Consider the following 13682-nt stretch of genomic DNA (forward strand, 5'->3'; position numbering starts at 1 on the left):
AATTACAAGGGAGCACAGGTTCAAGGTGAGAGGGGAAAAGTTTAGGAGTATGTGCGTGGAAGGTTCTTTACGCAGAGGGTGGTCTGCGTGAACGCATTGCCAGTGGAGATGATGCAGGCAGGCACAAGAGCAACGTTTAATATGTATCTAATAGAAACATGAACGGGCAGGGAATGTGGGGAACAGATTGTTTGGACAATAAGTAGTAGGTCTAAATAAGGAGTCTGGATTTGGGCAGGCTTGGTGGGCTGAAGGGCCTGTTCCTGTGCTGTAATAGTCTTTCTTCTTTGTATTAATTGTTTATACAACTGGTCTGGTTCCTCATTATGCCTTCCATTATTCTGAACAAATATACACACCACCAAGAACCATTGTTTCAAGTTATCCTGTGAGGTTTTGAGACACTCTCTCAGGTAACATCAGCAGGATTCTTTAATAAATTTAGAGTACCCAATTATTTTTTTCCAATTAAGGGGCAATTTAGCGTGGCCAATCCACCTACTCTGCACACTATTCACGATCCCTATGCTGCTCTTGCTCATGTATTTGCTTTGTTTGGCCCCTTGTTCCGCACTGTAACCAATCACTGTTTGTTGATGTGCCATTTGGCAATGTTCTCTGTTGATTATTCTTTTGTCTACTATGTACGTACTGTGTACGTTCACTCGGCCGCAGAAAAATACTTTTCACTGTACTTCAGTACATGTGACAATAAATCAAATCAAATCAAATCAAATCTTTGGGTTGTGGAGGTGAAACCCACGCAGACACAGGGAGAATGTGCAAACTCCACATGGACAGTGACCTAGTGCCGGGGTTCGAACCCGGGTCTGCAGCGCAGTATGCTGCAGTGCTAACCACTGTGCCACATGCCGCCCATGAGCGGGATTGGATTCTTAACAAATATTATTAAAATTTCTAAATTGAAGGAAGACAACTTTTACAAAACTGAGAGGTGAACTGGCAAGTGTGCACTGGATATGGCAATTAGAAGAAAAAACTGTTAAATCAGTGGGACGCAATCAAAGGCGAAATTCTATGGGCACAGTCTCTACAAAGAAAAAGGGTTGTACTACAAAATTTAGAACCCCTTGGTCATCCAAAAGCATACAGACCAAAAAGCAAGAAAAGAAACCTTATGAGAGCCACAAAAGACTTAATGCTGTAGAAAGTCAAGAGGAGTTTGGAAAGTACAAAGGTAAAGTAAAAATGGAAATTAGGAAAGCAAAGAGAGGAAACAAAAAAATATTGGCAGATAAAATCAAAGAAAATCCTAAGATGTTTCACCATTGAGGGCAAGAAAGGAAAAATAAGGAAAAGGTAGGGCCTATCAAAGATGTACATGGTAACTTGTGGGTTGATCCAGAAGATGTGGGTAAGGTTCACAATGAGTACTCTGTCTCTGTCTTCACTAAGGAGAGGGAGGATGCAGACATTATAGTTGAAGAGGAGTGAAATATTAGATACAATAAGAACAGTGAGAAAGGAAGTATTGGAAGGACTGGCATCCACAGAAGGTGGATTAAAAACCAGGGCCAGATGGATTGTACCCTAGGCGGTTGAAGTAAATCAGGGGTGAAATAACGGGTGATCTGAGGATAATTTTTCAATCCTCACGAGGTACAGGTGAGATACCAGAGGATTGGAGGTCTGCGAATGATGCATCACTATTTTAAAAAGATGTGGGGGATAGCCAGAAAACTAGGCCGGTAAGTCTGACTTCGGTGGTGGGCAAATTACTGGAAACAATTCTGAGAGACACGATAAACTGTCACTTAGAAAGGCATAGATTGATCAGGGATAGTCAGTGTGGTTTTGTTATGGGAAGATCATGCCTTGTCAACTTAATTAAATTTTTGAGGCAGTAACGAAGAGATTGATGAGGGTAGTGTAATGGATGTTATCTACATGGATTTCAGTAAGGCATTTGACAAGGTCCCACATAGCCGGCTGGTCAGAAAAAGGTATGATGGTATACAGGTTTGATACAAAATTGGCTCATTGACAGGAAACAAGGGTAATGGCCGCTGGGTTTTTTTGTGACTGAAAAACAGTTTCCAGTGTTGGGGCCCTTGCTATTTGTTGTAAATATTAATGGGTTAGACTTAAATGTGGGAGTCATGATTCGGAAATTTACAGATGAGACACAAATTGGCAGTGTAGTTGATAGTAACAAGGATAGTGTCAACTCCAGAATTATAGCAATGGTTTTGTTGAGTGGGCAGTGAAGTGACAAATGGAATTCAAACGGGACAAGTGTGAAGTAATGCATTTGTGGGGGAATGTAAGCCTACTTGTGACAATAAAGATTATTATTATTATTATTGGAGGGGGGCAACAAAGCAAGGAAATAATTAATAAATGGGAAGATTTTGAGCAAGTTAGAGACCTTAGAGTGCATGTCCATAGATTCTTGAAGGTGGCAGGACAGGTGGACAAGGTGGTCAAGAAAGCATATGGAATGCTTTCCTTTGTTGGACGAGATATTGAACACAAACATAAAAGCAAAATACTGCAGATTCTGGGCATCTGAATCTGGAAAAATTCAGAAGGTCTGGCAACATCTGTGGAGAGAGAAATAGAGTTAATGTGTTAACGTTTCAAGTTTGTATGATTTCTTCAGAGCTAAAGAGAGGTAGAAATGTGATGGATTATATGATGTATAAGGGGGGATGGAGCTGCTGGAGCAGATTAGTAGGTCAGTGAAAGGTGGGAGCTAGGAGAAATTGCAACAAAGATGTGTAAGTCATGAGATAGGGGAAGGGTTAATGGTGTGAAGGGCTATAGAATGTGCTTGTAGTGGCATAAAATTAAAATATCAGAATGTGCTAACGGGAGAACCAAAGTCAGTGCTCAGTGAAAGCAAAACTAAAGATCAAGTGACAAATGGACCAGTGTGGGAGGGGGTGGTTGCATAGGGACAAAAAATGTTTTTTCAACTTAAAGCAAAGGATCAAGACTGATGGGCCAATAACTGTCCCATCAGTCTACTTTGAACCATAGTGATAGCTAGTACAAAGGAATATGGTTTTGCTTGTAGGTCGTCAATCATCTCAGTCCCTGGACATCACTGAAGGAATATCTCAGCATAGTGTCCTAGGCCCAACCATCTTCAGCTGCTTCATCAATGATCTTCCCTCCATCATAATGTCAGAAGTTTGGATATTTGTTGATGACTGCACAATGTTCAGCATTCTTCACAATTCCTCAGATACAGAATCAGTCCATGTCCATGTGCAGCATGACCTGGACAACACTCAGGCTTGTGCTGACAAGTGGCAAGTAACATTCGTGCCACACATGTGCCAGGAAATTACCACCTCCATTAAGAGACCATCTGACCATCATGGCAGGAGTGTCATGGAATAATCTCCACTTGCCTGAATGAGTGTAACTCCAACAACACTCAAGAAGCTCGACATCATCCAGGACAAAGCAGCCTACTGGATTGGTGCCTCATCCACCACTGTCAACATCTATTCCCTCCACCACCGAATCTCACTGGCAACTGTGTGTATCATCTGCAAGACGCACTGTATCAACTCACCAAAGCTCTTCAACAGCATCTTCCAAGCCTATGACCTCTGCATGGAAAACAGCACCATGGAATCAAGTTCCTTTCCAAGCCACACACCATCCTGACCTGAAACTATATTGCCATGACTTCACTGTCATTGGGTCAAAATTCTGGGAATTCCCTCCCTAACAACACTGTGGGTGTTGCTACACCATATGGACTGCAGCAGTTCAAGAAGGCAGATCACCACCACCTTGTCAAGGGCAATTAGGGATGGGAAATAAATGCTGGTCATTCCAGTGAAGCCCACATCCAGTGAAATAATTTTACAAAAAACAATGGCCAAACAAAATACTGTGGATACTGGAAATCTGAAATAAAAAGAATGCTAGGAATACTCAGCAGGTCAGGCAGCATCCAAAGTGTTTATGTTGATGACCTGAATTGGTCAGGTATCATCATTATTTTTTACATTAGAGCTAGGCCATTAAGAAATTGGGGAACATAAAGAGTAGTTGAAATATGGCTCTTTGCTTCAAAAGGTCATGGATGCAAAATAATTGAAATTTTTAAGGCTGCGAGCAATATAGATTTTTGTTTGTTCATGGTATCAAGGGTTATTGAGCAAAGGTGTGTAATGGAGTTGAGATACAGATCAGCCATTACCTAATCAAGTAATCTTCTTGAGGGCCTGAATAGCCTCCTCTTGTATCTGTGCACCTGGAAGACAAGGGGCGGAATTCTCTGTTCCTGAGGCTAAGTGCCGGCGCCAACAGAGAATCCGTGCGTAATTCACGCCGGGAAAATTGGCATGAACCCCTCACCGATTCCGGTGCTGGTGAGGAGCTAGCACAGCGCTGCGTGGAACACCCACGGATCGCGTAGAAATCAGCCGCAGAATCGGCATGTGCAGGATTGTTGAGCCGCACCGTAAAACATGGCGCTGCCTGTGCTGGAACCCTAACCCACACATCCCGACCCCACAGTCCACCCCCTGGCCACCCACCCACCCACCCTAGCAGCAGGCCTCCGGCCAGTGGCACGGATTCCGGATGATTGTGGCGGCGCTGGACACTGTCTGCAGCCGGCACGCCAGGTTCCCAACTGCTGAGACCACAAGTGGCCCACGCCATCGGAAATTTGGCCGGTCGGGGGTGGAGCATCGCGATGGGCTGGCTGATGACACGCCAATGGCCTTGCGACTGCGCGCGGTGCACGTCCCGATGACGCCGATTTGGAGGAGGCGGAGCATTGCAAACCAGCATCAAACCGGCGCCTGCCCCGATTCTGGCATCGGAAGCCATTCTCTGCCCAATCACTGATTCCGATTCCGGCGTCGGGCAACAGAGAATCCCGCCCAAGTTGTTTGAATGGCATAATGATACAGCACACTTTTTTTTTTTAAATAGAACCTCTCTCGTGTTTGGCACTGAGACCACTTTATGGTTTTATCTCTTTTAACACATTTTTTGAGACTTTAATGAACCTTGAAGATGCATGCTGTACAAGCCCTCAGTGGACCTAATGCTTCCATGCTACATTACCCTGTGCCAGGTGGAATGGTTATACCCCAGTCCTCAGTCTATGGATAATACAAGTTGGTTGTATTCATGGTTGTCAGGTAATGCATTATAGATCCTGCGTATATTAGAATGGAGCATACTTGTTTCCAACTGAATTTATGGCAACTAAATGTTGACTAAACTACCCATACTCCCATATACACAATTACCTCAGCTACTTTAATGGCTGCCAGGACTCGAGTGTCCTGCTCCAAACTTTGGTGTTTCTGCAGAGCATTCCATGCAGCGTTCCTTAACCCCTCTTGGTTTTTGTCACCATAAAGAATGTGACAGATCTTTTCCAAACTGTACGCTGCTCCATAGCGAACCCACCAGCCACTGTCCTGATCTGTGAATCAAGTAATACAGGAAGCATTGTAATAAAACCAAACCGGGTACTTGGAAAGTTTGTTTTTAAATAGCTTTGCTAATCGTTCATCTCATTTAATGTCGGTGAGACTGCGACATGTAAAATACCTACGTACAGTATTGGTTACACTTTAAACGTAATTCTCTGTGAAATGCTATGAAACATTCTAAAAACAAACAAAATAAACAGAAAACATACCTTTGCCAACATAAATCCAAGTGTATACTGATTAGAACTATTACTATAATGTATTACTTTAGGGGATTTAGAAGTGACACTGCTTATATTGCAAGATTGAAACTGTTATTTCACCTTCTAGACATGCTTGTCATAGGGACCCATCAATTTCATTGTAGGTTAAACAGTGTAATTTTGCATTTGTTTTATTGTTCACTTGAACTATATAGGTCAATATACCATTGAACAAAAAGTCATAGAGATCCACAGCACAGAAAAGGCCCTTTGGCCCATCACGTGTGCTGGTCAAAAACAACCACCTATCTATTTTAATCCCATTTATCAACACTTGGCCCATAGCCTTGTATGTGTTGGCAACACAAGTGCACATCTAAATACTTCTTAAATGTTATGAGGGTCTCTGCCTCCACCACCCTTTCAGGCAGTTAGTTCCAGACTCCCATCACCCTCTGGGCGAATAAATTGTTCCTCACATCCTCTCTAAACCACCTGCCCCTTGCCTTAAATCTGTGCCCTATGGTCACTGATCCTTCCACCAAGGGAAAAGGTTTCTTCCTGTCTACTCTATCTATACCCCTCATAATTTTATACATGTCAATCATGTCACCCGCTCAGTCTTCTCTGCTCCAAAAAAAACAACCCCAGTCAATCAATCTTTCTTTTTCACTAAAACTCTCTAGCCCAGGCAACATTCTGGTAAATCTCCTCTGGACGCTTTCAAGTGTCACATGCCTCCTAAAACGTGGATTCCAGAACTGCATAGAATACTCTTGTTGTGGCCTAACCAACGTTTTATACAGTTCCAGCATAACCTTCCTGCTCTTAAAGTCTGTGCCTCGGCTAATAAAGGCAAGTAAGACCTTCTTAATTACTGTATCCACCTGCTCTGCTACCTTAAGGGACCGGTGTACATGGACACCAAGATTCCTCTGATCCTCGGTGCTCCCCAGGGTCCTGCATATCATGTATTCCCTTGCCTTGCTTGTCCTGCCCAAGAACATCACCTCACACTTATCTGGGTTGAATTCCATTTGCCACTGATCAGCCCATCTGACCAGCCCATCTATATCCTCCTGTAATCTATGGCCATCCTCCTCACTATTTACCACCCCAACAATTTTCGTATCATCTGCGAACTTACTGATCAACCCTCCTACATTCATGTCTAAATCATTTATATAAACCACAAACAGCAAGGGCCCCAACACTGATCCCCGCAGGACAACACTGTACACAGGCTCCAGTCAGAAAAATACCACTTGACCATCACTCTCTGCTTCCTGCCACTCAGCCAATTCTGGATCCAATTTGCTAAATTTCCTTGGATTCCATGGGCTCTTACCTTTGCTATCAGTCTCCCATGTGGGACCTTAGCAAAAGCCTTTCTGAAGTCCAAGTATACTACGTCAAATGTATTTCCCTCATCTACACACCTGGTCACCTCTTCGAAGAATTCAGTCAAGTTGGTCAAACATGACCGGCCCTTAACAAAACCATGCTGACTGTTTTTGATTAATCTCTGCCTCTGCAAATGCAGCTTAATTCTGTCACTCAGAACTGCTTCCAATAGTTAGAACTGCTTCCACGACTGAAGTTAGACTTGACAGGCCTGTAGTTTCCTGGTTTATCCCTTCCTCCCTTCTTGAATAATGGTAAACAATGGCTAGCTTCCCAGTCCTCCAGCACCTCTGCTGTGGCTAGAGAGGAATTGAAAATATTGTCAGCACCCCTGCTATTTCCTCCCTTGCCTCACTCAACAGCCTGGGATACATTTCCTCCGATCCTGGAGATTTGTATACTTTTAAGCGTAGCAGATGACTCAGAACCTTCAGTCCTTCTCCCTGATATCTATATTCACCTTGTTAATCTCACACCCAGAAACGTGATTGCTCCTTTTTGGTTTTTACATTCTACCCATATGGCTTTGGAAGAAGAGCCTTCTAAGATGTCTTCCCTCCTTACTGCTGTAATTGATTTCCTGATCAAAATTGCGACACCCCATCCTATTTGACCTCCTTGCCAATCTCGCCTGAAGATTCTGTACCATGGATCTTGAGCTGCCAATCCTGTCCCCTCTCTCAATCATGTCTCAGTGACAGAAATGGCATCAAATCCCCATGTTTTAATTTGTGCCCCCAATTCATCTGCATTGCCCGTCAGACACCTTGCATTAAAATAAGTACCATCCAAAGGGCAGCACGGTGGTGCAGTGGTTAGCACTGCGACTGCGGCGCTGAGGACCCGGGTTAGAATCCTGGCCCTGGGTCACTGTCCGTGTGGACTTTGTACATTCTCCCTGTGCCTGCATGGGTTTCACCCCCACAACCCAAAGATGTGCAGGGTAGGTGGATTGGATTAAAAAATTGCCCCTTAATTGGAAAAATAATAATTGGATATTCTAAAATTAAAAAAAAAAGACTTATAAAATAAATAAATACCATCCAATCTTGCCAAACTCCCTTGCAACTTTACTGGTCTAGACATTCTATGCCTTCTTGACTCATTTGCTCTCTTCTAATTTTGGCTGTGCATCTATCGCTGCTGAACCTTCTCTCAGGATCCCAGCCCCCTAACAAGTTAGTTTAAATTTTCCCTAACAGCATTAGCGAACCTCCCTGCAAGGACACTGGGCCCACTTTGGTTCAGGTGCAAACCTTCTGCCTTGTACAGGTCCCACTGTCACCAAAAATGGTACCAATATCCCAGAAGTCTAAAGCCCTCCCTCCTGCACCATTTCCCCAACCAAGCATACTTCTGGACGACTAACCTCTTATTTCTATACTCACTGACACATGGCACTAGGAGTAAACCAGAGATTATTACCTTCCAAATCCTGTTTTTTAATCTAATTCCTAGCTCCCTAAATTCTGCTTGCAGGACATCATCCCTTTCTTTGCTTACATGGTTAGTACCAATGTGTACCACAATATCTATCTTTTTGCCCTCCCCCTTCCCCTCTTCAGTATGCCCTGCATCCATTCAGTCACTTCTCTTACCCTGGCACCAAGGAGGCAACATATCTGGAGTCTCTTTTGTGGCAACAGAAACGCCTGTCTGTTCCACTTACAATTGAATCCCCCATCACTGTATCCCTGCTGTTGTTCCTCCTCCCCTTTTGTACAGCACTACCACCCATCGTGCTCTGAAGTTGGCTGCCACTGCTTTCCCCTGCAGTTATCTCTTCCAACAGTATCCAAAATAGTATATCTGTTAGAAAGGGGGACGGCCATAGGGGACACTTGCATGACCAGCCTTTCTCTACTCTGCTTGGTGGTCACCCATGGCCTTTCTGCCTGTTCAATCCTCACCTCACTGAATGTGCTATCACTTATTGTGGATGCTCCATCTCTGAAATGCAGTTAGCCAGTGGCTGCAGCTGGAGCTTGATGATTTGACACATAGTTCAGGAAGAGCACATCACGGATGCAAGCTCGACTGAAATGACTAACCTTTACCTCTTTGTTTACTCCCTTTTTAACAAAAAACAAAACCATGTAAGAATACTACTTATTTACCGCCGAGGTCAATTTAACTTCTCTTACCGTACTTTGTTTACTTCTATTACTTTATTATAATGACCCTCACTTTCACTAATTTGTACTGTTTCTCAGTTAATCCCTTCCTTCTGCCGCTCTGTGATCCCAGTATTTAAACTGTTGCCGCTCTGTCATCCGAGTATTTAATCTGTTGCTGCTCTGTGATCCCAGTATTTAAACTGTCTCCGCTGTGATCCCAGTATTTAAACTGTCACCGCCCTGTCATCCCAGCATTTAAACAGTTGCTGCTCTGTGATCCTAGTATTTAAACTGTTGATGCTCTGTGATCCCAGTGTTTAAACTGTCATCGCTCTGTGATCCCAGTATTTGGACTGTGGCGCTCTGTGATACCAGTATTTAAACTTGTCACCGCTCTGTGATCCCAGTATTTAAACTGTCATCGCTCTGTGGTCCCAGTATTTAAACTGTGGCCGCTCTGTGATCCCAGTATTTAAACTGTCTCCGCTGTGATCGCAGTATTTAAACTGTCACCCCTCTGTCATCCCAGCATTTAAACTGTTGCTGCTCTGTGATCCCAGTATTTAAACTGTCTCCGCTGTGATCCCAGTATTTAAACTGTTGATGCTCTGTGATCCCAGTGTTTAAACTGTCATCGCTCTGTGATCCCAGTATTTGGACTGTGGCGCTCTGTGATCCCAGTATTTAAACTTGTCAGCGCTCTGTGATCCCAGTATTTAAACTGTCATCGCTCTGTGGTCCCAGTATTTAAACTGTGGCCGCTCTGTGATCCCAGTATTTAAACTGTCTCCGCTGTGATCCCAGTATTTAAACTGTCACCGCTCAGTCATCCCAGCATTTAAACTCTTGCTGCTCTGTGATCCCAGTATTTAAACTGTCATCGCTCTGTGATCCCAGTATTTAAACTGTGGCCACTCTGTGATCCCAGTATTTAAACTTGTCACCGCTCTGTGATCCCACTATTTAAACTGTCACCGCTCTGAGATCCCAGTATTTAAACTGTCGCTGCTCTGACATCCCAATATTTAAACTGTCTCCGCTCTGTGATCCCTGTATTTAAACTGTCACTGCTCTGTGATCCCAGTATTTAAACTGTCGCTGCTCTGTAATCCCCAGTATTTAAACTGTCACCGCTCTGAGATCCCAGTATTTAAACTGTCATCGCTCTGTGATCCCAGTATTTAAACTGTCGCCGCTCTGTGATCCCAGTATAAATCTGTCATCACTCTGTGATCCCAGTATTTAAACTGTCGTCGCTCTGTGATCCCAGTATTTAAACTGTCGTCGCTCTGTGATTCCAGTATTTAAACTATCACCGCTCTGTGATCCCAGTATTTAAACTGACGCTGCTCTGTGATCCCAGTATTTAAACTGTCTGAGGCATGATCAATTTGACTGCAGACGAAGTTGAATCCAAACTGTGGCTTTATTAGTATCAGATGTGTGGCCTCCTACAGCATCTGACAAAATGGCTGCGAGCTGGAGGCCACGCATATTTATAACCCGGCTCCTGGGCGGAGCTAGCATGCAGGGGCCCAGGTGAACCTGTAGTGCAGGTTCTACCGTACAACCCTTAATATAGGAACACAGTGGTTTACCACACTGTCGATGCTCCGTGATCCCAGTATTTAAAATGTCTCCACTCTGTGATCCCAGTATTTAAACTGCTGGCGCTCTGTGATCCCGGTATTTAAACTGTCTCCGCTCTGTGATGCTAGTATTTAAACTGTCTCCGCTCCGTGATCCCAGTATTTAAACTGTCGGCGCTCTGTGATCCCGGTATTTAAACTGTCTCCGCTCTGTGATCCCAGTATTTAAACTGTCACCGCTCTGAGATCCCAGTATTTAAACTGTCACTGCTCTGACATCCCAATATTTAAACTGTCTCCGCTCTGTGATCCCTGTATTTAAACTGTCGCTGCTCTGTGATCCCAGTATTTAAACTGTCGCTGCTCTGTGATCCCCAGTATTTAAACTGTCACCGCTCTGAGATCCCAGTATAAAACTGTCATCGCTCTGTGATCCCAGTATTTAAACTGTCGTCGCTCTGTGATCCCAGTATTTAAACTGTCGTCGCTCTGTGATCCCAGTATTTAAACTGTGGCCGCTCTGTGATCCCAGTATTTAAACTGTCTCCGCTGTGATCCCAGTATTTAAACTGTCACCGCTTAGTGATCCCTGTATTTAAACTTGTCACCGCACTGTGACCCCACTATTTAAACTGTCGGCGCTCTGTGATCCCAGTATTTAAACTGTCATCGCTCTGTGATCCCAATATTTAAACTATCGGCGCTCTGTGATCCCAGTATTTAAACTGTCACCGCTCTGTGATCCCACTATTTAAACTGTCATTGCTCTGTGATTCCAGTATTTAAACTGTCACCGCTCTGTGATCCCACTATTTAAACTGCTGGCGCTCTGTGATCCCAGTATTTAAACTGTCGGCGCTCTGTGATCCCGGTATTTAAACTGTCACCGCTCTGACATCCCAGTATTTAAACTGTCACTGCTGACATCCCAATATTTAAACTGTCTCCGCTCTGTGATCCCTGTATTTAAACTGTCACTGCTCTGTGATCCCAGTATTTAAACTGTCGCTGCTCTGTGATCCCCAGTATTTAAACTGTCACCGCTCTGAGATCCCAGTATTTAAACTGTCATCGCTCTGTGATCCCAGTATTTAAACTGTCGTCGCTCTGTGATCCCAGTATTTAAACTGTCGTCGCTCTGTGATTCCAGTATTTAAACTATCACCGCTCTGTGATCCCAGTATTTAAACTGTCGCTGCTCTGTGATCCCAGTATTTAAACTGTCTGAGGCATGATCAATTTGACTGCAGACGAAGTTGAATCCAAACTGTGGCTTTATTAGTATCAGATGTGTGGCCTCCTACAGCAGCTGACAAAATGGCTGCGAGCTGGAGGCCACGCATATTTATAACCCGGCTCCTGGGCGGAGCTAGCATGCAGGGGCCCAGGTGAACCTGTAGTGCAGGTTCTACCGTACAACCCTTAATATAGGAACACAGTGGTTTACCACACTGTCGATGCTCCGTGATCCCAGTATTTAAAATGTCTCCACTCTGTGATCCCAGTATTTAAACTGCTGGCGCTCTGTGATCCCGGTATTTAAACTGTCTCCGCTCTGTGATGCCGGTATTTAAACTGTCTCCGCTCCGTGATCCCAGTATTTAAACTGTCGGCGCTCTGTGATCCCGGTATTTAAACTGTCACCGCTCTGAGATCCCAGTATTTAAACTGTCGGCACCCTGTGATCCCAGTATTTAAACTGTCTCCGCTCTGTGATCCCAGTATTTAAACTGTCACCGCTCTGAGATCCCAGTATTTAAACTGTCACTGCTCTGACATCCCAATATTTAAACTGTCTCCGCTCTGTGATCCCTGTATTTAAACTGTCACTGCACTGTGATCCCAGTATTTAAACTGTCGCTGCTCTGTGATCCCCAGTATTTAAACTGTCACCGCTCTGAGATCCCAGTATAAAACTGTCATCGCTCTGTGATCCCAGTATTTAAACTGTCGTCGCTCTGTGATCCCAGTATTTAAACTGTCGTCGCTCTGTGGTCCCAGTATTTAAACTGTGGCCGCTCTGTGATCCCAGTATTTAAACTGTCTCCGCTGTGATCCCAGTATTTAAACTGTCGGCGCTCTGTGATCCCAGTATTTAAACTGTCATCGCTCTGTGATCCCACTATTTAAACTGTCGGCACTCTGTGATCCCCGTATTTAAACTGTCATCGCTCTGTGATCCCACTATTTAAACTGTCATCGCTCTGTGATCCCACTATTTAAACTGTCGGCACTCTGTGATCCCAGTATTTAAACTGTCATCGCTCTGTGATCCCACTATTTAAACTGTCACCGCTCTGTGATCCCACTATTTAAACTGCTGGCGCTCTGTGATCCCAGTATTTAAACTGTCACCGCTCTGTGATCCCAGTATTTAAACTGTCACCGCTCTGTGATCCCACTATTTAAACTGCTGGCGCTCTGTGATCCCAGTATTTAAACTGTCGGCTCTCTGTGATCCCGGTATTTAAACTGTCACCGCTCTGAGATCCCAGTATTTAAACTGTCACTGCTGACATCCCAATATTTAAACTGTCTCCGCTCTGTGATCCCTGTATTTAAACTGTCACTGCTCTGTGATCCCAGTATTTAAACTGTCGCTGCTCTGTGATCCCCAGTATTTAAACTGTCACCGCTCTGAGATCCCAGTATTTAAACTGTCATCGCTCTGTGATCCCAGTATTTAAACTGTCGCCGCTCTGTGATCCCAGTATAAAACTGTCACCGCTCTGTGATCCCAGTATTTAAACTGTCATCGCTCTGTGATCCCAGTATTTAAACTGTCGTCGCTCTGTGATCCCAGTATTTAAACTGTCGTCGCTCTGTGATTCCAGTATTTAAACTATCACCGCTCTGTGATCCCAGTATTTAAACTGTCGCTGCTCTGTGATCCCAGTATTTAAACTGTCGTCGCTCTGTGATTCCAGTATT

The 13682-nt window shown here is 44.2% G+C and overlaps 1 protein-coding gene across 6 annotated transcripts in view; it reads right to left on the reverse strand.

Annotated features, from left to right (window-relative positions):
• tmem232 (transmembrane protein 232) overlaps positions 1-13682 on the reverse strand; it is a 237188-nt gene that overhangs the window by 26466 nt on the left and 197040 nt on the right. For all 6 annotated transcript variants that reach the window (XR_011949087.1, XM_072516415.1, XM_072516414.1 and 3 more), the window contains exon 11: positions 5250-5428. Coding sequence is in view for 5 of the 6 variants with exons in the window: in XM_072516415.1 (XP_072372516.1) it covers positions 5250-5428 (179 nt within the window). In the remaining variant the exon portion in view is untranslated. The remainder of the gene's footprint in view (positions 1-5249; positions 5429-13682) is intronic.

The sequence above is a fragment of the Scyliorhinus torazame genome, chromosome 9 (assembly GCF_047496885.1).
Source record: "Scyliorhinus torazame isolate Kashiwa2021f chromosome 9, sScyTor2.1, whole genome shotgun sequence".
NCBI classification, from domain to species: domain Eukaryota; kingdom Metazoa; phylum Chordata; class Chondrichthyes; order Carcharhiniformes; family Scyliorhinidae; genus Scyliorhinus; species Scyliorhinus torazame.